Source organism: Pristis pectinata, chromosome 6 (assembly GCF_009764475.1).
Source record: "Pristis pectinata isolate sPriPec2 chromosome 6, sPriPec2.1.pri, whole genome shotgun sequence".
NCBI lineage: Eukaryota > Metazoa > Chordata > Chondrichthyes > Rhinopristiformes > Pristidae > Pristis > Pristis pectinata.
Window position 1 is genome coordinate 46306455 of NC_067410.1, and position 25432 is coordinate 46331886.

Here is a 25432-nt window from a genome sequence, read left to right on the forward strand (position 1 = left end):
ATCCAGTTCCATGAGTAAAACATGGAAAATGTGGATGACTGACTGAGGAAAATGTACTTAAAAGACAGACTTCAAACTTGGCACCAAGCTTATGGTCTGCTGAACTACTATGGCCACCGGCCTCTTGTATGCTTCAGATACATAGACAACCTACAGTAGGACTATGAAACATTGCAGAAGCACCAAAACTGTCGTCTTCAAATTCACTTGTGGAATAGGGGAACCAGTGTTAGCTTCCCTTCACAGGCCAATGTCAAAGCTCTTTACATACTTAACCAGCTTTGATGGGTGCCCACATCATCAATATGCCTGACATCAGTCAGCTGAAACAAGTACTCTACTGTCATTGCAAAAGACCTCCAAGAAGAATGAAAAAAAATTTCAAGGACAGGCTTGGAAATCTCCTTGAAAAACTGTAACATCGTCACCAAAGTTCCTGGCTTGTGATTGTTCAAAATGAAGAAGGAGCAGCCAGGAGGACACTAAACGTGTCAAATCTGTAAGAGGGAGCACACAGGCCATGCATAAATAGCAGAGTGAATAATGGCTCTAACAAGACATCCACCCCGCCGAACCCGCATAGGACTCTTTAGCCACCTAAGCACCCAAAGTCCTGGAGTGGCAGCAAGTCATTCTGGATGCTGAGGGACAGCAAGGAACCACTTAGATAATTGGTGTTTATTACCCATAGTTGCAGATACTCCTCATTACAAACCGTGAAAATCAACGTAAGTTATCCTAGGGCTCAGGATGAAAATCCAGAAACCCCACGAAATAAAGTAGAATTTTATATAAAACGAAAGGTATCGCTTTTATGATGATCCTGACCCGGGAGCTATCTTTGACCTTATGAAGATGGAGGCTTCGCATGCGCATTACCCGATATCTGCCTCCTATTGACCTCACGGAAATGTCGGCTCGGCTTATGCGCGAACGTTACCGTGACCTTATTAAGGTGGCAGAAGAGTCGGGCCCGTGTGTAACCTGTCGGTAACCAAACCTGTTCCTGTCGCTATGGAGAAGAGAAAGAAAACTTTCGATGTGACGGCGGCTTCGGTGAGTCTGGGAGATTGCAAAACGCCGTGGTCCTGGTTTGTAATCCAGGCCCGGGGTCAGAGCCGGACTCTTCCTGCGCACCGCCGCGGCTCTGGCGGGTCACCGGGAGCAGCGGCGTGTTTACCGGCAGCCGACACTGGTGTGGCTCGGCCTGATGCACGATCAGTGTGGCGTTCCGCGCATTGGTAATTCTACTTGTCAGAGCACTGCTGGCCGCAGCGACTTGATACGGAAACGTGCCCCCCATGGTTTCAGTGCCTTTCTGTGTAACCTCCCCCTGAGCCGGACATCAGCTGCCCATGTAGCGTCTCTCAGTACCCTGCCCTCGGCTCTCCGGCTCCTAAACTCGGGTTACCTCCACCTCCCTCTTCCTTTCGACTCCTCTTTGAACCCACCTCCTTAAAACTCTTCTCCTAGCTTAGGGTTTGTGCTTGGTCCTGCCTGTATACTAAGTCCATGGATGTGTTAGTGGACTTTTAGGTGGCAGTTTACATTGATTGGACAGCCTTTTCAGGACTGCATCTTCTAAACTGGTCTGTGTGAACAGAGCACGCAGCAGCTGACTTCTCAGCTAAGTACGTTGATGCTTATAGAGGTTAAACCCAGACGTGCATTAGAATACTTAAACCAATCTAAATTTGCAAACAATCAGTGAAATAAAGAGAATAAAAGAAATGTGGGATTAAAAGAGATTGAAATGTTTGTTTGCAGCCTAAGGTAATGAAACTAACCTGCCTTTAAAAACAAATATTCAGTATCAGAAAGTTGATTAGTAATTAAGACAAACTGCATACATCAGAATCAGGTTTACTATCACTGACATATGCCGTGAAATTTGTTGTTTTGCAGCAGAGGTACAATACAAGATATAAAGACAAAAATTACTATAAATTACAAAAACAAATAGTGAAAAAGAGAAATAATGAGTTAGTGTTCATGGACCATTCAGAAATCTAATGGTGGAGGGGAAGAAGCTGTTCCTGAAATGTTGAGTGTGGGTCTTCAGGCTCCTGTCCCTCCTCCCTGATGATAGTAACATGAAGAGGGTATGTTCTGCGTGGTGAGGTCCTTAATGATGGATGCTGCCTTCTTGAGGCACCACCTCTTGAAGATGTCCTTGATGGTGGGGAGGGTTGTGCCTATGATGGAGCTGGCTAAGTCTACAAACCTCTGCAGCCTCTTTCGATTCTGCACATTGGAGCCTCCATGTCAGGCTGTGATGCAACCAGTCAGAATGCTCTTCACTGTACATCTGTAGAAATTTGCATTTGTCTTTGGTAACATACCAAATCTCCTCAAACTCCTAATGAAGCAGAGCCACTGGCGTGCCTTCTTCATGATTGCATCAATGTGTTGGGCCCAGGATAGATCCTCTGAGATGTTGACACCCAGGAACTTGAAGCTGCTCACCCTTTCCACTGCTGACCCCTCAATGAGGACTGGTGTGTGTTCTCCAGACTTCCCCTTGCTGAAGTTCACAATCGATTCCTTTGTCTTGTTGTTGTTGCGAAACCACTGAGCTATGCCTAGCCACGCGGTCATGAGTGTAGAGAGAGAAGAGTATAGAATTCTTGAATGTATGTTTTTCTTTCCTTGTGACCATTTCCAATTGCTCTTGGTAAGATGACAGTGAAAGTTGCCTTCTTGAACAGTCATGAATGTTGCACTGAAGATTGTTCCCACAGTCTGATTAGATAGTAAATTCTGGTCTTTTGACCAATAATGCCATATTTCTTTGTCACCCAGAGGGAACCTGCAGGTTGATGTGTTCCTCTGCCCCTACTGCCCTTATCCCTTTATATTGTGAAGGTGTGGGCTTTAGGAGATGCTACTGAGGAAGCTTTGGTGAGTTGTTGCAATGCATTTGGTAGATGATACATACTGTAGCTGATGAGTGCCGGTGGTTGAGGGTGTAAATGTTTAGAGTAGTAGATGGCTTGCTAGTCAAGGAGCTGCCTTGCCCTTGTTGATTCATGATTCCTGAGTATTGTTGAAGTTGAGCTCGTCCAGGTAAATGGAGTATTCCATCCTGCTCCTGAATTGCACTTTGTAGATAATGGATGGCTGAGCCCCAGGGTACCCAACCCATGACTTGCTCTTGTAGCCAGAGTATTTGTGTAGCTGAGCCAAGTAAGTTTCTGGTCATTGGTGTCCCTCCAACAGAAGCAGAATTTTACAAAATCCGAAATAGTTCATAACAAGATTACATTCTGATCCATTGGAGCTGCAGTTTGGGACCGTAATTCAAGGTGACATTTAAAACACAGTTTTCAATTGAAATTAACAGAAGTATAGACAACAGTAAAATTCCAAATATTCAACACCTTCCAGACTTTGGTGCTGGACTACAGATTTTCTGGACTATTGGTTGTCCCAATACATTTTTATTTCAGTTTTTTTAAACATGTGATACAGTAGTATAATAAGTTTTCCAGTGAACCCAGTGAGTTTAAAGGCAGCAGTAAACTGAGCTCTGGTAACTTTAAAGGAAGTGAAGGAAACACAGCCTGGTTTCAGCTTGTGTATTTCAACGTGTCTGAAGGAGCACTTTGGATCCTTGCTAATGTTCCCAAACCGAGGTCCAGCTGTTCACTAAACCCATAAGCTGCACCCTGGCTCCAGGCACAAATCTCCCCACGTTGCTGACCCCCAGTGTTCACCCACACTCTAAGTAATACAGGGCAACCTCACAAGTATGCAGATCCTCAGATAGTAAACCCACAGATAATGAGGACTCTGCACACTAATAAGTGAGCCAGATGCTGAACAGTTGGAGTTTCCAAACATTTGGATAATGGAGTTTTATTGTAGCAAGTTAACTTAGCATTTTACTTGTCTTGTGTAGTCTGCCAGAGCAGATTTAGTTTGATCAATTTTTTTGAACGAGTGTAAGTTTGGAGAAACTTAATAGATGAAGCATACGGTGAGCAATGTAATGAAAGGGAAGGAAAGTTGGTAAAAGCATGTAAGCATTTTGCCCTTCATCAGAAAGAACAATGTCAAATTTCTAAAGTATGTATCTATTCCAATTCTCATAGTCATAGAATTGTACAGTATGTCCTGCTGACCTTTTAGCCCCTCTACACTAATCCCATTTGCCCACATTAGGACCGTATCCTTCGGTGCCTTGCCTTTTTAAGTGCCTGTCTAAATGCCTCTTAAACATAGTAATTGTATCTGATTTCACCACCCCCTGGCAGCGAGTTCCAAATATCACCACTCCCTGTGCAAGCAAAGACAAAATACCCCTCAGATCACTTTTAAAACTCCTTCCTCTCATCTTAAAACTATGCCCTCCTGTTTTTGATACCCCTACCATGGACAAATAATTTTGACCCTTCACCCTATCTATGCCTCTCGTAATCTTATATACTTCTATCAGGTCACCCCTCAGTCCCCTTCGCTCCAGGGAAAACAAGCCGAGCCTATCCAATCTTTCTCTGTAACTAAAGTCCTCCATTCCAGGCAACGTACTGGTGAATTTCCCATGCACTGTCTCCAGTGCAATTGCATCCTTCCTCTCGAGTGGGGAAGAGCTATGTGTGCTGTGTGATTCTGAGCAGCAATGCTATGCAATCTTCCAAAATGATCACCTTGAAACCCAGCACTTGAACTTAAAAGAAAAGCTTCCAATGGAAGCCAGCTATCTCAATGAAAACAACTACTCACTGCAGTGACTATAAATGAAGATAGGTTGAAGCGTCTTATCTTCTGTCCTATTGCGTCACCAAATGTAAATCATCCTTGACGGTAGGTGAAAACTTAATATTGCCTTCAGCATTAGATGCCTGTGATACAGCTGCCAAGAAAATTAGCAAGGTTTTGCAGCCTCTAACTTGGTGCAATTTTTCTTTTACCCTAAAAAAAACCTCATCTAATACCAAAGAACAAGCTTCAATAGACATTAATTAGCTATTACTAAAATTTGAAGATTTTAGAAGAGAATTTGTTTCCTCAGGAAAATGAATAATGTTTACTTTTATCTCTATACAAATGTACCTGTATTTTCTAACAAATAGCACCCATTATATTGTTTGATATTTAAATGGGTACAGTGCTGGAGTTAATAAAACATTGTCTCTGAGGATAAAAACAACACCCGTTTGTAGCCGCATGTATTCTGTACTTAATTTGTTGTGTTTTTAATTATGAAATGTTCCAAAGACCCATCTTAAAAAAAATAATTTTCTCTTGTAGTTAGTTGATCTCAAGGCAGAACTTTATCGAAAACAGGAAGAGTTCAAGCAGGACAAACTTCTGAAAGAAGCAGGAGGTCAATATAAAGCCAAGCCATCCAACAAGGTATGAGAGATCCAGCCATTGCTACTGCCATTTTTTAGAAGGATCATTGAGGTCTTATTTATTAATGTTATCTTTCATGATCATGAGCTAGGGAAAACATTCACTGCTACAATCTTAGGTTTTCTCCTTTGAAATTTCATTTGTATTTGGCTAGAACACCAGGTGAATTGAATGATATGTTAGCACATTGGATTGCATTAGCTGAAGCATGTTTATTTCTTGCTTTCCTTACACTGCCAAATGACTGTTCAAAACGTGGTTCTAACAGGATTAATGTGCTTCATGATGACTTTAACATTCTTTCTAAAGATTACACAATACTGAATATTAGGATTCTCAGCTAGATTTTGTTTTTATTTTTGTTTACACCACCCTTGGGCACACTGATGTACAGAGCGATCTTGAGGTGCAAGGCCATAGCTCCCTGAAAGTGGAGAAGAAGGCATATGGCAAGTGTGCATTCATTGGCTGGAGCTATTGAGTATATAAGTTAAGGAGTCTTGTTGTAGCCATATAAAAGTTGGGAAGTGATGTTGTAACCGTATAAAATTTGGGAAGTCACGTTGCAGCTGTATAAATCTTCAGTTAGCCACATTTGGAGTATTGTGTGCAGTTGTGGTTGCCACGCTGGAGGAAGGATGTGGAGGCTTTGGAGAGGGTGCAGAACAGTTTTACAGAGATGTTGCCTGGAAGGTATAAGGAGAGGTCGGACAAACTTGGATTGTTTTCTCTAGAGTGTCGGAGGAGTGGACTGATAGAAGTATATAAAATTATGAGAGGCATAGATGGGGTAGATAGTCTTTTGTCCCAAAGGATGGAAAAGTCAAATACTAGATGCCATAGGTTTAAAGTGAGAAGGGGAAAATTTAAAGGAAATGTGCAAGGCAAATTTTTACACAGAGTGGTGGGTGCCTGGAACGCACTGCCACGGAAATGGTAGAAGCAGATATGATAGCGATGTTTAAGAGGCATTTAGACAGACACATGAACAAGCTGGGAATGGTGAGAATGGTGCAGTCAGAAGGGATTAGTTTAGATTGGCATCATGGTCAGCGCAGACATGATGGGATGAAGGGGCTGTTCCTGTGTTCCTGCGCTGCATGTTCTATGTTCACTGCTTACTGAGCAGCAAGCACCTTCCCTCTCACCAAGGGGGCAAGCAAAGGGACTGGTTCCCAGGTTTACGTCTGTGTTTTATTTAAGTGGTATTTGATGGAAGTTGTTTGGTGTCACATTGTGAAAATGTTCAAGTCTGTTGCTAATATCGCTTCCTTCCCTTTTAGAAGCATAATGTTAATAAAGTAAGTAACTAGTACTTTGTGAACTATTTTTGGCCTTAACTTTTGCTTGTGCTCTGTCCATAATTTAGGCATTACTTTGAATTTTCTAAACTCTGAGATGCAGAATAATATTGAAATATTTATACTTAAATTTTATAGAAGCCAACTATCTGGAGCAAACAAAATATAGGTGTCACTGATCGGGCTGAGAAGGACGTTGAAGAAAAGATTGAGGAACAACAGACACTTGATAAGTCGAGGTAAGAGTTTTAGATGCAAAGTCCTATGAAGACATATTGTCAAATAACCCTCCAGCAATTCAAAAAAATTGCAATCACTCGGGATGTGGTACTGAGCAAATTGTTGCAGCAATAATAAAACCAGAAAGTAGACTATACAAAGATTGTGGTGTTGTGGATAGTCATAGAGTAATAAAGCACGGAAACTGGCCCTTTGGCCCAACTGGTCCACATCGACCACAGCATCCTCCCTGCTAGTCCCAGTTGCCTGTGTTCGGCCCATAACCCTCCAAGTCCCTCCCCTCCATGGACCTATCCAAATGCCTCTTATTATACCTGCCTCAACCACTTCCTCTGGTAGCTCATTCCAGGTACTCACTACCCTCTGTGTAAAGAAGTTACCTCTTGGGTCTTATTTAAATCTCTCCTCTCTTGTATCTGTGCTCTTTAGTTATGGACTCACCAACCCTGGGGAAAAGACTGACTGTCCACCTTATCCATACCCCTCATGATCTTATAAATTTCTATGAGGCCACCCTTCATTCTCCTACGCTCCAAGGAATAAAGATCCAGCCTGGCCAACCTCTCCCTATAACTCAGGCCCTCTAGTCTGGGCAACATCCTTGTAAATCTCTTCTGCACCCTCTCCAGCTTGACAATATCTTTCCTGTAACAGGGCAACCAAAACTGTACACAATACTCCAAGTGCGGCCTCTCCTACGATTAGTATAACTGCAACATAATGTCTCTACTCCTAAACTTGAAGCCCTGACTGATGAAGGCCAGCATGCTAAACGCCTTCTTCACCACCCTGCCTACTTGTGTGGCCGCTTTCAGCGAACTGTGCACTTGTACTCCCAGCCTTGCTGTTCCACAACACTCGTCAGTGCCCTGCCATTCACTGTACAAGTCCTATCCTGGTTTGACTGTCCAAAGTGCATCACCTCACACTTATTTAAATTGAAATCTGTTTGCCGTTCCTCAGACCCATCTCCCTGACTGATCAAGATCTCTTTGCAATTCATGTTAACCTGCTTCACTATCAACAAGACCCCTAATTTAGGATCATCAGCAGACTTGCTAATTGTGCCATGTACATTCATATCCAAATCATTTACATAAATAATGAATAACAGAGGTTCCAACACTGACCCCTGGGGCACCCCACTAGTCACAGGCCTCCAGTCAGAGAATCGACTTTCAACCATAACCCTCCGCTTCCTATCATTGAGCCAATTCTGAATCCACCTTGCTAGCTCCCCCTGAATCCCATGCAACCTAACCTTCCAAATCAGCCTGCCATGCGGGATCTTGTCAAAGGCCTTACTAAAGTCCATATAGACAACATCCACTGCCCTACCTTCATCTATCCCCTTAGTTACCTCTTTGAAAAACTCCAAAAGATATGTCAGACATGATCTCCCACTCACACAACCTTGCTGACTATTCCTGATCAGGCCTTGACAAGTGATGGTAGATCTTGTCCCTCAGAATTTCCTCCAGTAACTTCCCTACAGCTGAAGTCAAGCTCACTGGCCTGTCCTTGCTACTCTTCTTGAACAATGGAACAACATTAGCCACCCTCCCGTCTTCTAGAAATTCTCCAGTGGCTAACAATGAAGATAGTGTAGAAGATTGCCAAAGGATACAGCGGGGTATAGATCAGTTGCAGATGTGGGCGAAGAAATGGCAGCTGGAGTTTATCGTGGCCAAATGTGACGTGTTGCACTTTGGGAGATCAAATGTAAAGGGACGGTACACTGTTAATGGTAAGAACTTTAACAGGGTTGGTGTACAGAGGGATCTTGGGGTAAAAGTCCATAGCTCCCTGAAAGTGGTTACACAGGTTGATAGGGTGGTAAAGAAGATGTATGGCAGGCTTGCTTTTATTAGTTGAGGCATTGAGTTCAAGAGTCAGGAAGTTATGTTGCAACTTTATAAAACTCTGGTTAGGCTGCATCTGGAGTATTGCATTCAATTTTGGTCGCCCCATTATAGGAAGGATGTGGAGGCCTTGGAGAGGGTGCAGAACATCGTGGGCTGAAGGGCCTGTTCCTGTGCTGTACTGCTCTGCTCAGCAAGTCAGACAGCATTTGTAGAACATGGGTCAAAGATCCTCCCACAGGCCTGTTGATTGTTTCATGCAGTTTATGGATTCAGATTTCCAGCATCAGCCCACAGCTCGAACAATCTGGAATTCTATTCCCACTCTCCCCTGCCCCCTCACTTGGATCCACCTATCGCCTGCCAGCTCTTGCTCCACCCCTTCCTTCCAACTTTTTATACTGACCATCTCCCCTCTTTCAGTCCAGATGAAGGGTTTCAACCCAAAACATTGACTGTCCATTTCCCTCCAATGTATGCTGCTGACCTGCTGAGTTCCTCCAGCACTTTGTGTGTTGCTCCAGATTCCAGCATCTGCAGTCTCTTGTGTCACCTTTGAGTGTGTGGCATCCTGATTCTGTACCATTGTAACCAGGCAGGAGAAGATAATAAGTAAATGCTTATGTGAACTGGCCCTCATCAACACTATTCATTGCAATACTGTAGCAGTATGGTTTCTGCATGGTGATTTTTGTGTATTTTCCAACTTATGGACAAAATTGACTTATGAACATCTGTAAAAACGGAACCTGTTCATAACCCAGGGTAGTCTGTATTCCATCATGCTCCTGACTTGTGTTTTGTGGACGGTGGCAAGGCTTTTGAGTGTCGGGAGGTGAGTCACTCACCACAGGATACCCAGTCTCTGATCCCTTTGGTACTTATGAGGCTGGTTCAGTTGAATTTCTGGTCAATGGTGACCCTCTGTAATGTTGATGGCAGGAGAATCAATAACAGTAATGCCGTCGAATACCACGGGTAGGTTGTCAGACCCTCTCTCTTGCAGGAGATGGTTATTGCCTAACACATTTGTAGCATAAACGTTTCCTTTCACTTATCAGCCCATGCCCTGAATGTTGTTGGGGTCTTGGGCTGCATCATTTGCTGAGGAGTTGTGAATAGAACTGAACACATGTTTTTTTCAGAATTATAAGCATGTACCTGAGAAAGACAGTCTGTACTTGTGGTGGTTTTGGCTAAAGGATAAATATTGGGTGGAACAGTGGACTGAACTTCCATGCTTCTCTTTAGAAAGTGCTTTGAGATCTTTTTCCGCACCTGAGAGGAAAGCCAGTGTCTTAGTTTAACATCACATTAGGAAGATGGCACCTTCTAACATTGCAGCTTTCCTTCCATGCAGCACTGAGAGTGCAAGCCTGGTTTTGCATCCAAATCTTTGGAGTGGGGCTGCCCACTTAGGGGAATCCTATTTAACAGTACTGCCTGCAGTATAATGTTTGTGCCTTGTTGTGAAAAAGGTATGTTCATGCTTGGCATTAATTTTTATAGGTCTAATTCATTTGTGTTCTCTTTAGACAGAGGTTGGAGGAAAAAGCAAAACTTTACGATCAGATGACCAAAGGAGATTTGCCAGGTAATTTGGATGGTGGTTTGAATTTTGTTTCATTCTGGAGAACTGTTGAAAGCAATGTTAGTTATAAGCTTGATGTAAAGTGAACTTGAGATATCTCCATCTAACCTTGAGCTGCTTGATGCTGATACTGATGTCTGAGATTGTGTCATCCATTCTTTAGCATGATCTGTTATTTTGACAAATAGAAAGTCACAAAAATTTGCTGCCTTAACTGCTTGCCTCACCTGCATGTTTGCTTTGTGAGCAGGGTACATGGACTTTGGTACATTAACTTTTCCCATGCATTGCACCCAATCCCAGGTGCTTTAATTTTGCATGCTCATATCTTTATGAGGGACTTTGTTAAAGGTCTTCTGAAAATGCAAACGCACCACATCCACTGGTTTACCTGTAACATCCTCAACAAACTCCAGTAAGTTTGTCCCTGTCGTAAATCAATTTCAATTTTTTGGGGTTTTTTGTGCTAATGTCTTATTTTGCAGTCTTTTTTATCTTTATACAAGACAGTAACTTTTATATAAAACTTATATTCTGTGTGTTGTTGTCTGAACCTACACACCTATGATGCTGCTGCAAGCATGTTTTCCATTTCACCTGTACCTCACCACACTTGTGCGTATGATGATAAACTCGACTTGACTTAACAATGCTGACTTTGTCAAATCCTGATGACTTTTTCGAAGTATCCTGTTATCACATCCATAAAATTCTACCACTTTCCCTGCTCCTGATATTAGACCAACTGGTCTAAAGTTCCCTGTTTTCTTCTCTCCCTTTTTTTAAATTAGCAAGCAAGCATAACTGAGCTAGTTTGACCACCTCCGGTGCTTCCAGAGTATCATTTGGAAAAAGAAAACAAATGCTGGAAGGTATACGTTTTGGTGAATGTTGAGAAAAAGAGAGATTAGGGCTCATAAATATTTCACAACCCAAAATGCTGTCCATAAATTTCATCTTTCACTCACAGCTGAAGGTATTTTGGATTTTAAAATGGAAAGTGCTAGAGATACTCGTCAGCCAGTGTCTGTGGAGGGAGAAACGGTTAATGTTTTGGGTTAATGACCTTGCATCAGAACTGGAAAAGTGAGAAAGCAAGCATTATTTAATTTGCAGCGAGGGAGAGGGGTGGGGAGAATGTGTATGATGGCATGGAGACCAAGAGAGGGTGACAAATGCTTGCTAATCATAACTGACTTCCCTGGAGGTGTGTTGTGAAGAGGAAGAAGAATAAGGACAGCAAAGAGAAAATATGCTGGAACTATGAATGCAGAACATGGCAGCTGCTGTAAATCTGAAATAAAGTCAGCAGATCAGGTAGCATCTGTGGAGAGACAAACTGAGTTCATGTTACACATGGATAACATTGCATCAGGACTGGGCACATTCTGACACAAACAGGAAAGGTCGGTTATCTGAAATCAGTGAATTCAGTATCGAGTCCCAAGGGCTGCAATGCATTCACTATTCTGTGAGCTTGTTTTGAGCTTTGTTGGAACAATGTAGAAGGCTAAAGATAGAGATCAGAGTGGGGAATTAAAATGACAGGAAACTGGAAGCTTGGGGTCACCTTGTGGCCTGAATGGAGATATTCTGCAAAGCAGTCACCTAATCTACATAAGAAAAAACAAATGCAGAGAAGTCCACGTGATCCACTGGAATAGAGTGCACTACCCTGGAAGAAGTGCAAACGCATCTCTCCTTCAGCTGGAGGAACTGTTTGGGTCCCTGGATATTGAGAAGGGAAGAGATTAGAGGTCAGATGGTGGAATCTCATCTAAGGTGGCAGAAATTACAGAGGTTGATCAGTTGAATGTGAGGGCTGATGGGGTGAGAGGTGAAGACGAGAGGAACCCCTATCTGTGTTCTGGGTGGGAGAAGGGCTGAGGGCAGAAGTGCAGGAAATAGGGTTGAGAACCCTGTTCACTCTAGGGGAGGGTAAAGTATGATATTTTGGATTTCCTTTGATTTGAATTCAAATGCAGGTTGCTAGTAACTGCAATTCTCTGCTTTTCTGTCCCTTTTAATATAAATGGACACCTTGTTATTGCTGTGCCAGATGAAGAAACAGAAAGCATGTACCTGGTGGATTTCACACAGAAGATATTTGATAAGCAGAAGGAGCTGCAGGCTCATAGCGAGAATCAGGCATTGAAGGCAGCAGAAAGTGAACAGGACCTGGATTCAGCACCTGCTTCTGAAGTGGTACCACCTCAGGACTCTGATGAAGAATGGTGAGAGCCCAGCGATGTACATAGAAGGAGGATAATTCCATGGTTTTCTACAATTTTAGTTTTCAAATGGTTATGCTTTATGCTTCAAAAACAGTCTGTGCAGACAGAATCAGCTACAATGTCAATTTTGTAACAATACTCCATGTAGTCCTGTGGTACAGCCTTCACCAGGTTGACATCCCAATTTGGCACTTCTGCACTCCCCAATGAATCAGTTTTTGAGCTGCCAGGTTTGTTCCAAGTCTGTTCCACTTAGCATGCTTGTAGTTCCACACAACACGTTGGAGGGTGTCCTTAATGTGAAGGCAGGACTTCAACTCCACAAGATCTGTGTGCTGAATTTCTACCAGTGCACCTGCCACAGGTCAATTAGTGAGATGAAGTCAATAGGTTTATCCCTCATGTTGGTTCACTTACCACATCACAGATTCAGTTTGGGAGCTCTGGTATTGAGGGCTTGGCCACTCTTGGTGATATTGAAGTCTTTCACCCAGAGTACATTCTGTGTCCTTGCTTTCAATGCTGCTTCCAATTGCAGCACTGCAGTTGACGATGTATGATTTGACTTTAAGGTCTGGAGTTGGTGTTGAGGCCCTCCAAGGCTACTCCTGCCTTACCTCTCCTAGTGGGTCAGTCCTCTTGGTGAGACAGGAATCTGGCACATTAGCTTAAGGTATGATTCTCACATCAGGCTCCTGCTTGATGAGTCTTGATGAGCTTTCCCAAACCAGATGCCAGTCCCCAGATGTCTCAAAGGAGGACTTTGCAAGGTTGGCCAGGATGGGAGTGTCTGAGACGATGCTGGGTGGTCTGTTTGGTTTCATTTCTTCTCTATTTTGAAGTATGTATATGAGTCTGTTAGGCTCATGACAGCCTGGGTGTGATTTATTCTCAATTGAAATGTGCTTTTTGGGTTTGAATATCAATAATGGGCATTCAGTGAGAAACAGGAGTGCCTGTGGTAAGGTACCTCAGTGTGGTTACCCATTTCAGGAGAGCACTCTGTATCTTGGGATTTGGAAAACAGTCAGTTAAAAAAGCTTCACTTTCCTGTTCAATGTTATCGTTTGAAAGCCTTGCTTGAAATGCACTCTTGCTTGCTGCTGCCGGGAGTATTTCGCCAATATGTTTACCTTATAATGTACAGGTGGGGACTTCACATTTGCAGCAGTATAGGATAATTAAACTGTATTCTAAACAAAGACAAGTGTTTTATTATGTGCTTCCCCCTCAGGGTGGACTATGTGGATTCTTTAGGCCGATCCCGAAGATGCATGAGAAAAGACTTGTCAGGACTACTCTCCATGGATCGAGATCTAAGGGAGTCAAGGTAACAATATGTAATTTCCTTTCAAGAGCAGGGAGATGTTCAAATCGAGACACTGCCAACTGCATAATGGAGTCAAATTGAATATGGGTGCTGCATAACTTAGGACTGCTGGGTGTTTTGAGTTGATTATCCAGAATAACTGATTTTTTTTAATATTTTACTTTTTTAAACAAATGCTTCACAATTATGTATGACAAACATTTCTCGGGTGTACAACAGTTTCTTGGACAGTATCTGTGTGGCATTCCAGCTGTTGTAGTACTGGTTGTTAACTGGTAACCATGTCTGCCTCCTCCAGTAGTTGAAGTAGGTGTTAAAGGTACCAAAATGTTATCTGAAGAGGAGGGAATATTTACTGCGTCCTGCTCAAAATTTCTCCTTAAATCAGTAACACCAAAAACACATGAACTAATCATTCAGCTCTTTGGTGTTTGTGGGATGTTGTAATACAGAATAGCTGCGACACTTTCATGATGGTTCTTGCTGTTTGGTGCGTGCTAAATTCATTAGGTTGAGCACTTTGGTATAATGCATTATAGATCCACTTTTGGTTTTTTTTTGCTGCTTCAAATTTAACCTTGGCTCAGAATTGCACCCAATACTTGTACTTGGGTGATCTTTATACTTCAGGCATCCAGTGGTTACTTTGAACAAGATTGCTATGTTCTGGGAAGTTTTAAGTTGTATGGATTTGTGTTTGCAGGCCACTTGATTGAACCTGCCACATAATCAACTATTGGAAAAGGGAAACTTTTATTCCATTAGTTTGGGCTGTAACTTGAATGAACGTCCTGGAGGTGGATTGCCACAATGTTCTTTCATGTTTAGAGATTGTAACCCACTTGCACCTTTCTGCCACGTGAAGAAAGCCTTGCTTTGAGAATTTAAATCATATGAACATTCCAGTACCCTAAATAGCTTGATACCTTGACGTAAAATCATTGCCTCCCTTTTCAAATTATTTTGGTTTAACCAACAAATTATGATCAATGAATAAGCTACCCTGAAGAAGTACACTTTGCTATTGATATGGATTTTTCAGCAGTGTTGTTAATTTATGGATTTGGTGCAAAGTTTTTGTTATAGATTATGTCTGGCTCTCCCTGAATCTTGGTTGAAAGTTCCTCTGCTTCCCAAACACTGAATTTTCTTCCTTCTCCCTATTTTCTATTCATGCTATGATGCACTGTATTGTTTCCTAGGGCAACCTATTCTATCTTGGGAGCTTAAAGCCAGAATAATTTCTTAGTTATTTGGTCTTCTTCCCACTAAACTTAATCAACCTTGCTGCAAAGTTAATCTGTCATGGACAAGCTTCACCCTATGTATGGTACACTGGACAGCATGTCACAGCTCCACACTCCCGCTTCTCCACAACACAGAAGCACGACCGATCACAGATTATCGTTATACAATATAGTTCTTACCACCATTACTTCAAAACCTTTCTTACCAAACTAATGAAAAACTCTTTTAAATATCTAATGTAAGCCCATGCCTTTGTGGCAAGGGTTAGAGTCATAGATCTGTACAACATGGAAACTGATCCTTCAGCTCACCACGTCTATGCCGACTATCATGCCTAACTATACTAATCCCACTAGCCTGCATTAATTCCATATCTCTCTGTGCCTTGCTCATTCAAGCACCTGATGCCTCCTGTTTTTTTTTGCTACTGATTTTCTTTTTGCTACAAAAATTGCTACTGTTCCTACCTCCACCACCACCTCTGGCAGCTCATTCCAGATACCAACCACTCTTTGTGAGAAAAATTTATCCCTCTGATTCCCTTCCAACCTCCTCCTCCTCAACTTAAACCCATGCCCTCTAGTTTTGGACACCCCTGTGTTACCATGGGAAAGACTCTGGCTATCTACCCTATCTATGCCTCATAATTTTATGCACCTCTATCATGTCACTTCTTAGCCTCTTTCTCTCCAGGGTAAACAGACCCAGCCTATCCAATCTCTCCTGATAACTCAAGCCCTCCAATCCAGGCAGCATCCTTGTGAATCTTCACTGTACCCTCTCATGTTTAATCATGTCCTTCCTATAGTATAATGACCAGAACTGCACATAATACTCAACCTAACCTACATTTTGTATGGCTGTAACATGACATCCCAACTCTTACACTTTGTGCCTTAGCTGATGAAGGCAAGCATGCCATAAGCCTTCCTCATCACCCCATCTACCAGTGTTTTCACTTTCAAGGAACTATGTCCTTGTACCCCAAGTCTCTCTGTTCAGCAACACCCCTCAGGGCCCTGTGTATGTTCTGCCCTAGTTTAACTTCCCAAAATACATCACTTTGCACTTGTATGAATTAAATTCTATCTGCCATTCCCTTGCCCACTTTCCCAGTTGATCAATATCCAAATGTAGCCTTAGACAGACTTCTTCGCTGCCCACTGTACCACCAATTTTGGTGTCATCTGCAAACTTACCAATCATGCCACCTGCACTCTCTTCCAAATCATTAATATACGTATATAACAAACAGCAGAGGATCCAGCACTGATCCCTGCAGCACACCATTGGTCACAGGCCTCCAATCTGAAAAACAACCCTCCACTACCACTCTCTGACTCTTATGACGAAGCCAATTTTGTAACCAATTTGCTAACTTCCCTGGATCGTATATGATCTAACCTTCTGGACCAGCCTACCATGCAAGACCTTGTCAAACCTTGCTAAAGTCCACATAGACAACATCTACCACCCTGCCCTCGTTAATCCTCTTGGCCACCTCTTCAAGAAAACTCAATCAAATTCGTGAGACGTGATTTCTCACACACAAAATCATGCCGATTATCCCTAATCATTTCCTGCCTTTCCAAATGCAAATAAACCCTGTCTCTCAGAATCCCTTCCAATAACTTTCCCATGTAAGGTTTACTGGCTTGTAGTTCCCTGGCTTAACCCTGCTGTTTTTAAATAAAGTTGCAACACTAACTATCCTCTAGTTTTCTAGTACCTCGACCTGTGTCTAACGAAGATTTTAAACAAAAAAACCTCTTCCAAGGCCTCGGCAGTCTCCTCTCTTACTTCACATAACATCCAAGGATACACCTGGTCAGGCCCCAGGGATTTATCCATCTTTATGTGTTCCAAGACTACCTGCCTTGTCACAGTATACTCTTGAGAAGTGGCTGAAATTAGGTCTGCGACCCGAATATACCTCATAATAAGCTTCTCCTGTACTGGACACAAAGTACAACTGTCGTTATAGGGAAGTGTCTTGCTGAGGAAGTGGAAGTGGGGAATCAGCTATATCTATCTACTTCAACGGTGAAGAGATCAGAGTTAACAAAAAAAAAACCACAGGTTCTGGAAATCTGAAATAAAGATGGAAGGTGTCAGAAAATGCACAGCAGACCAGGCAGCATCCATGAAGAAATAGAGTTAATGTTGCATGGGGCTTTGAGGTTTGTTGACCCAAAATGTTGATGGTTTTCCTGTTCTTGGATTCTGCCTGATCTGCTTTGTTTCCAGTATTTTCTGTTTTTATTTCTATTGCTTGTGCAATGAAGAAGAGAGAACTGAATTATTGCGCAAGGTGAAATCTGTTTGATTTGTACATTTTGCCGTCAACAAAATAACACTGCTTGGACTTTAGTTTGTGGCAGTCTAAGACAACATAGGCATTTAAGTATATTAAGTATTCAGCAGGTCAGGCAACATCTTTGGAGGGAATTTGAAATCATTAACACTTTATCAGAATTTGAGAAAAGAGGAATGTCTGGAGACTAAAGTTGCCCGGATCACTCTTTGCTTTGGAACCGTCTGGTTAATAATGGACTGGGGGCAATAGAGAGAAGGAATAAAAGAAAGAATGTGCTGGAACTCTGAGATGCAGAACCCAGCAGTTGCTGGAGATCTGAAACAAAAGGGAATGCTGGAAACACCCAGCAGATTAGGCAGCGTCTGTGGAGAGCAAGAAACTCTTATAGATGGATGACCTTTCATCAGAACTGGCCAGTTATCTGAAATTGTTGAATTCAACATAGTGTTCAGAGGGTTGCAAATTCCAACATAATTCAACCATATTGTTCTACGCCTTGTTTAGAGCATTTTACCATCACCATCCTCCTCAGATGTTCTCCTTTATTGTTTCTACCTTAATAAAATAAAAACAAGAGTTGGGAAATGAGTCTGTACTATCCTGGGATGCTGTGTCTATAGAAGATACTGCGGATCTCTTGTGTAATGTCTCCCCTTGAACCCTTCACAGGCAGGAGACAAATAAAAAGACATTGCTCTCTGAAGACATGAGGAGGGAACTTCAGCGGCAGCAGTGGGAAAAAGAGGAAGAGGAAGCACTGAGCAGGCCAATTGGACCAGTACACTATGAGGACATCCGCCAAAATGGTGAGAATTTTAATATGTGCAGCACAATCTTCTTAAGATAAATTCTAACGTAATGTCTCTGGTTAAATTACCTGGGTTACATTGACACTTGCAGGTCCTACTTTCTTCTTGTCCTCTGAATTCTCTTCCCTCCTTTTGCTTTTCCTCTGTTTTTGGCACTTTCTTGCAATGGGTACAACTTCAAGGGAGTCTACTGCTCCTGAACCTTTTGCAAGGTGGCACGAGTCTCATTGGCAGGCTGTTTCATTGTCAGCAACACTGTCCTGTTCTTGCCCATTGTCCATACTCACCAGCCTTGAATGTGGAAATTTGCGTCAGAACTACCTGTTGGCTCTTGATTGAAGCAGCAACAAAGAAGCTGAGTTTGAAATGTAGCTTCCCTTTTGGTATTTCTGTCAGAATCTGTCCGAAAACCTAACACCTGGAAATATGGATCCCTCTGATACTAAACATGAAAGAGTTTCAGCAGGTTCCAAATCAACTAGAGTAAAAGGAGCCTCAGATTGTACCAACTGTCCCAAATGTCTGCTAATTTCAGTTATTGAACCCAGAGACCGAACTAGAGTGCTGCTCAACATTTTGCAAAAATGATTTTCTTTTTAAAGCCTTTACTTAACCCACTTTCCTGCCAGTGAAGAGATCCAGACCCAGCTGGTTACTCCACCACAGCCACTAAAAATGGTTGTGAGAGTGAGGATGTGAAAGATCCTGGCTTTTGGGTGGTGGATTTGTGAAGCCTTTATTTGATCCATTGGAGGATTGTTTTCCCGAATATTATTTGGAAATCTGCTCTCCTGGTTGAAGCAGGTGCTTAGATATACCACCACCTTCTTGGGCAGTCCCTTGGGATCAAGGAAAACTTGCTTTCATAGGTTTTGAGATGGTTAATGAGAACAATGTGGGTGTGACAGACTCGTCCACAGATGGGGCAAGTAGGTAGGTAGTTAGGTGGCCTGCTGCTTATGCAGGGTTCTGTGTATCCCTGATGGCTCTGAGGTTCTGACTACCATCCCCAGTGCTCCTGCACTTTGAGCAGTCATGGGCTAGAGGTTCCCAGGAGTCAGTGGGGATGTTGCACTTCTTCAAGGAAGCTTTGAGCACATCCTTGAATCTTTTTCTGTCTGTAGAGCACTAGTCACAGCCACAATTTGAGCCGCTTTGGCACCTAACTGCAACAAAACATCTTCAGATACCTGATAGTGGGTTGTTAGCTCAAGTTATCACTTGATATGAGGTGGCAGAGCTAATTCACATTAAAGAAAATAATCTTAAAAATAGCCATCCTATAGAAACCATTCTAATTGGTTGATTACTATTTCAGAGGCTCGAGAGCTGGGTGTAGGTTATTTCGCTTTTGCTCGTGATGAAAGCACCAGGAAGAAGCAGATTGAAACCCTGGACATGCTGAGAGAACAGGTATACTCCCAGATGTGTGTATGTTTTGTATTCGTTTTAATCAAATGGTTATAAAGGAGATGGCTGGGTGTCCCAAATGCTCAGCATGTTAACAGGCAGGTGAGCCATATGGACCAGAAGCATTGGGCGTGAAAGGTATGGTGTATCTAAATGTGTATACAGGCCGGCGCTATGATAAAAGGCTTCCTTTAAGAAACAGGGGATATACATGTAGCCAGGTAGATGAATGAGCAGCCCAGAAGCACAGCTCCAGTGAACCGGGTTCATTTCTGAGCTTTGGTGCTGTCTGTGGAAAGTTTTCATGTTCTTGCTGGGACCATGTGGGTTTCCCTGGAGTGCTGCACCTCTGACATCCCAAAGATGTGCTTATTGTGAGGTATTTTAGCTATTGTAAATTACGCCCAGTGGTAAGGGAATCAGAGGGAGTTGCCCCAAATGCATAGGAAATAGGAATAGTTTGGTGGATGATGGGAGAGGTAGGTAAGTGTTTGTCAGACTTCAGATACCCATGAATCTGTGCCGCAGTCGTCTTTGCATTTATATAGAGATGATTTGAATGTATGCCCCAGGTGGTGTTAAAGCAGTTGATACCATTTTGGGCACAGTAAATGGGATTGTTGTGGAATGGGGGGGGGTGGGGGCGGGGTGCATGAGGGCATGGATTAATGGCCCAAATGGTTACAGATGCATTTCAGGCAGTGCAGCTCAAGAGAAGGTAGATTCTGAACCATGTGATTCTTAATAGAAGAGCCAGGGCTACAGATACATAGCTTTTAAAAGTTAGAAGCACAGGCAGATGTAGCCATAAAAGGATAATATCTCATTTAATGCAAATGCTAGGAGGTGTGGTCAATTTTTATGGGGCTTTAGTTAGGCTACAGTTGGAGCAGTTAGTGTACTTCTGAACAGATTATTTCAGGAAGGATACTAATGCAGTAAGAGTAGATTTAAAATTTGTAATAACAAGAATGAAAATCTTGGGGTTAATGCTCAGCTTCTGCTACACTGTATGATACTAGCTGATGCAGCAGGTGGGTAGTTACACTTAGGCATGGTAACAGTGGGTCAGTGGGAGGCCTGCTAATGCAGGTTTTCCACTATTCATTGTTACTGAGTGATGTGATGTGAAGTGGGCAGTTGTGGATGTTGGGTTGTGACCGAACTCGGCACAAACTGCACAACAAGGTGGCTAGTGGTGAAAGGCTTTGAGGAACTGCACTATGCATAAATCTTGGTAGTGGAACAATTATGTTACTGGAAAAACCATCCAGGTGCCTAGGTTTACAAAGCAGAGAATATGAGTTCAAGTTCTTCTGGGCAATCTGAGAATCTGAAAACAATTTTTAATAAATTAAAATCTGAGAATTAAAAGCTGGTATCAATATAACTAATCATGAAACTAAGATTGTTGTAAAATCCATAATATTTCTCGGATTTAAAAAAATAACCTGCTCTGACCTCTTTAATGGTCCTACACCAGCACAATTGAATTTCAGCTGCAATTTTAAATGGCCTAGCAAGCCATTCAGTTACACAAGTGGGAGGGAAAATCAATGCTATCCTTGCTGGAGGTGCACATTCCAAGAAAGTTGGGGAAACACATATAAGGTACAGGGATCTAACCCAACTCTTTCCTGGAAGCTTGCATCAAAATCCACCTCATCTAGGTGCAATAGCAGTAGCTGAGTTTCTTTGCTACTGTTGAAGCTCAACCATAAATACTGTGAAACCAAATAAGTGAACACAAGGATGAGCAATAGTGATGTACTCCAGCTTTACAAAGGAATCAAGAGCAACAGCTGAAGTGTTCACGCAGCAGTTAACTTGTTCAAAATTTCTAACACAGTGCAAGAGAAAACCTTTCATATTGGTGTTTGGGTGATACTAGTGGGGAAAGGAGAAGCAAATAAGTCAAGAGGAATCTGTATCGCAACAGTTCTGACCTAGCTATTTCTCCACTTGCGCCAGTCATTATAGCTGAATTTTGCCTTCTGTTGCAGACTATGGATCAGAGAACCAAACGAGAAAAACTTAAGGAGAAGCGCAAAGCTATGCTGAGTGCCAGACTGGCAAAGGTTCGTGAGAGAAAGATGAAGAAACTGAAAGCTGATGGAATTGAAATTACTGTAGAGCTGCCAGAGTTGCAGAACAAAGGTACAGGTAAAACTTTGGGTTGACTGAGGTATGAGAAATGGGACATGTGGAATAGGCATCTAGCATATGGTTATTTCTGCAGTGCTTTTTATATAAAAAAGATGTAGCTCTACATGTTGATTGTTTGCTAGATCAGTCCCTGTGAGAGTGAGAATGTGTGTCCCCTTCCAAAGTTCCTAAAGAGGAATTAGGAGGGTGGAGGCTTGAGGCTTGGAGTCCATTTGAAAGTAACAGGGCCTGCATTGACAGAAACTTGTATGACTACTTGGGCTTGGGAATGGTATATAGGGTGGGAGAAACCAAAACTCCATTTCAAATTCAGTTTAAAGATTAATTGCTGTACAAAAAAAAATCCTAAAATGGTGATGGATACAGGTACACTGCCATTTTCACACAGAGTTTATCTGACGACATTACACGCTAGCAATAAAATTGGGAATGTGTTTCGATTGTGTTCAAGCTGCCCTGCTTAGTGTGTTGTTATTCAAACCTGCCATTTTTTTCTTTGGCTTCCCCTCAGACTGTGGTCCTTCAGGCACTGACAGTAATGTTGGGAGAAACTTTACAAGCCTGGCAGGGGCTAACTGTCTTTTACCTCCTTTCATTCCCTTCCCTTCCCTTTTTGGGAAAACAGCCTTCCTCTTCCAGTTATGAAAATGCTGTGTGGAGAAAGAAGCAGTTCCATGTTGTGTAGCTCTGAGACAGCAGCATACTGTTGCTCAAATTGGATAACCTCCCTAAAATGGAATCTGGCTAAAATAAACGTAAGTAAGAATCATTCTACCTCTAAACACCATGACTTGCTAAAAACAAATCCCTGTGTTAATTTCAACATGTGATTGTTGATGACAAATAAACATTTATGTAGTGGACCCCTTAAGAACTCATAAAAGGTCCACTGGCTGTGATGTAGGTAATGGTTAATCTATTTAAAGTCATTGTTTGGGCACTTCCTGTCATTTGCCTTTCCTTGTTTCCCTCCTGTTACTCATCCAGGTCCTGCCCAACCTTTGCCAGTGCTAAATGGCTGTAGCCTGCATGGCTGCTAGCCATGAGTAAACCAATCTTGCAGGACAAAAGAAAATGTTTTGTTTTGTTCCCTCACACAATACACAGAGCAGTAGTAAATGTCAGCTTCTGTAAAACAAAGAATGGAAGAGAGGATCGCAGCATTAGGCTTCAGCTGAAACTACTGGAAGAGCAAGGCTACAATGAACTAAATGGCTGCTTGATGTGCTATAACTTTTGGGACACTCAATTATGTACATACAAGAGGTTTAATTTTAAACCTTTGAGTACAGTGCTGGGATCAATTAGCTCATGTTTTCCCCCAGGGCAAACACAAAATGTTCTCTGATTTCCATCCCAAGAAATTGATCCGGACCATGATCAGAAGTTGAAACGATGTTTTGTGCAATCTTATTTCATATACAGACGAAGAGACAGAGGAACAAGTGCCAGGGCCAACGATTTCAGAACTAGATGCAAGGCAGAACGAAGCCACTGGCCCAAGGAATAAGAAAGTAGAGATCGTAATACAGGAGCGCAAGGACACAAAACCTGGTGTGCCACACGTACGGGAATGGGACAGAGGAAAAGGTAACTGAGAAAAGCCAGTCTGTTTGTATTTGTTCAACTCCATTATAGTTAAAACAAAGCAGCTAACTACAATCCCCTATCAATGAGTAAATCTCTGACCACATCTCGTGCTGGGGTAATAGCTTGGTACCCTCGTACAACAAAGTTAGCATGCAGGCGCAGCAAGCAATTAGACCACTACATTTGCTTTTCTATATTGCATGGAGGATATACAAAGGTAAGTAAGGTCTACTGTTGTGTCTTGCATTTCCTTCCCCCACCTCCCCAGATGCTGCTCGACCTGCTTAGTTCCTCCAGCAGATTGTTTGTTGCTCATACAGTTATGGGTTCAAGCATGACCCTAGAGAGGCTAACACAGAATGTAGACTGCTGCTGCACTGCTAGAAGTGTCGAGTTTTGGACAAGCCATTAAAATGAGGTCTCTAATGGATCCTATGGCAGATTGTTTGTTGCTCCACATTCCAGCATCTGCATCTCTGGTCTCTCTCAGGAATCTCTAAAGTTTTAATCTCTTTTTAAGACAGCATATAGATGCCTTAGAGGCAGTGGAGAAGGCTTATTATATTAATTTCTGGCATGGAGTTACCTGAGGAGGAAAGATCAGAGACCAGGCTGAGAGAGTGGTTCCTCATTGGGGAAAATCTAGACTTAAGAGGTAGGACCTCAGAATATGGATTTGGCCAATTGGGTCAGGGCAAGGTGTTGTAGAAATTGAGTCATTGAGTTAATACAAGAACCTCAGAGCTTTGAATAGAGGATTATGGGGATCAGGCAGAAAGTGTTGAGAACATAAGAAACAGAACCAGGAGTTGGCCATTGGGTCCTTTATGCCTGCTGCCGTTTGATAAAATCAGAGCTGATCTTTTATCTCAGTACCACTTTCCTGCAATAACCCCATATCCCTTAATATCTAAAAACCTGATTCCAGATTTTTTTTGGGTAAAGAATTCCAAAGATTCACATCTCCCTAGGTAAAGAAATTTCTTCTCATCGTCATCCTGAATGGTCGAGCAACCCTGGTCATGCATTGCTTTGGGTTTGTGTTCTTGTCTACCTAGGAATAGGTAGAAGTTAAAACAAAATCAGTTAATTTGTTCCTCTGTCAGATGATCCCTACCCTGTTTGAGGCTTGTTCCTGTGGAACTTGGGAGGGTGTTGGTTATGGGTTCTTTGTCCTTGTTGATCTCAAGATCCACTCACAAAATGTGGCTACTGAAAAGGTGCATAGTTTCTTGGCATAAACAATCATATTTACAGATTTGTAATTTGCTTCCAATCTGAAAAATCAATCATATTGAACAGAACTCCCAGAAAGGGTAATCAGTTCAGCCTTGACTCTACTACTTAGATTGCTATGATGTAAAGGGGATTAATAAGATGTTTGATTCCCTCCCACCCAAGGTGAGGAAGGACTTAGTGTTAATAATAAAACCCTCATGTTATTGATAAGGAGGTGGGTATGCATGTGACATGGATCAGAACAGTGGACCCAGATTACATTGTGATCTCAAATTCCACTGAGATTTGCTTTGATCCAGGTGCACTTAAAACATGGGAATTCTGAGAAGAGATGGACAGGATGTGCAAAGCTTTGAAGAGTTGAACTGATTTTTATTTTCAATATACCATTCCAGAGCTACTGTTTGAACACTGGTCCAAGAACCACCTGGATCCTAGGGATGAGAGACCAGCTGAATTTGCACCCCCTTCAGACTATTACAGTGATTCCAAGAGATCAAATAACTATGGAGGCTGGAAGAAGTGCCAGCTTGGATCTTCCTTCCAACAGACTGCACAGTTTGAAGGACAGTGCTATCCCAACATGAAATTACAAAGCAATTCAAAACTCCATCAGCCAGCCAGTGGCAGTGCTCTGGATGATATGCTGTCTTATTACAAGCATTCTGCCTGAACAGACATGAGCCCCACAGTGAAATTGTTATTGGTGATACGTCAGATTAAAGCATTTTCCACAA

At 42.4% G+C, this 25432-nt stretch overlaps 1 protein-coding gene across 2 annotated transcripts; it reads left to right on the plus strand.

Annotated features, from left to right (window-relative positions):
* The first annotated feature begins 872 nt into the window (after positions 1-872).
* On the plus strand, positions 873-25432 carry ccdc174 (coiled-coil domain containing 174). Of its 2 annotated transcripts, none has more exons than XM_052017571.1 (11): positions 873-1056; positions 5254-5358; positions 6798-6898; positions 10297-10355; positions 12412-12586; positions 13821-13916; positions 18151-18287; positions 19609-19703; positions 21704-21863; positions 23292-23456; positions 25091-25432. In XM_052017571.1, the coding sequence occupies exons 1-11, from the start codon at positions 1015-1017 to the stop codon at positions 25366-25368; spliced, it is 1413 nt and encodes a 470-aa protein (XP_051873531.1). In that variant the 5' UTR covers positions 873-1014; the 3' UTR covers positions 25369-25432. The 2 variants fall into 2 exon arrangements, with proteins under 2 accessions (XP_051873531.1, XP_051873532.1); XM_052017572.1 differs by having other exon boundaries at positions 874-1056; positions 21704-21857.

Excerpts from the sequence above, each read along its gene's own strand:
- ccdc174 (XM_052017571.1), top strand. The coding sequence starts at position 1,015 with ATGGAGAAGAGAAAGAAAACTTTCGATGTGACGGCGGCTTCG. Across the intron at positions 5,359-6,797 it reads AAGCCAAGCCATCCAACAAG|AAGCCAACTATCTGGAGCAA; the intron begins GTATGAGAGATC and ends TAAATTTTATAG. Across the intron at positions 6,899-10,296 it reads CAGACACTTGATAAGTCGAG|ACAGAGGTTGGAGGAAAAAG; the intron begins GTAAGAGTTTTA and ends TGTTCTCTTTAG.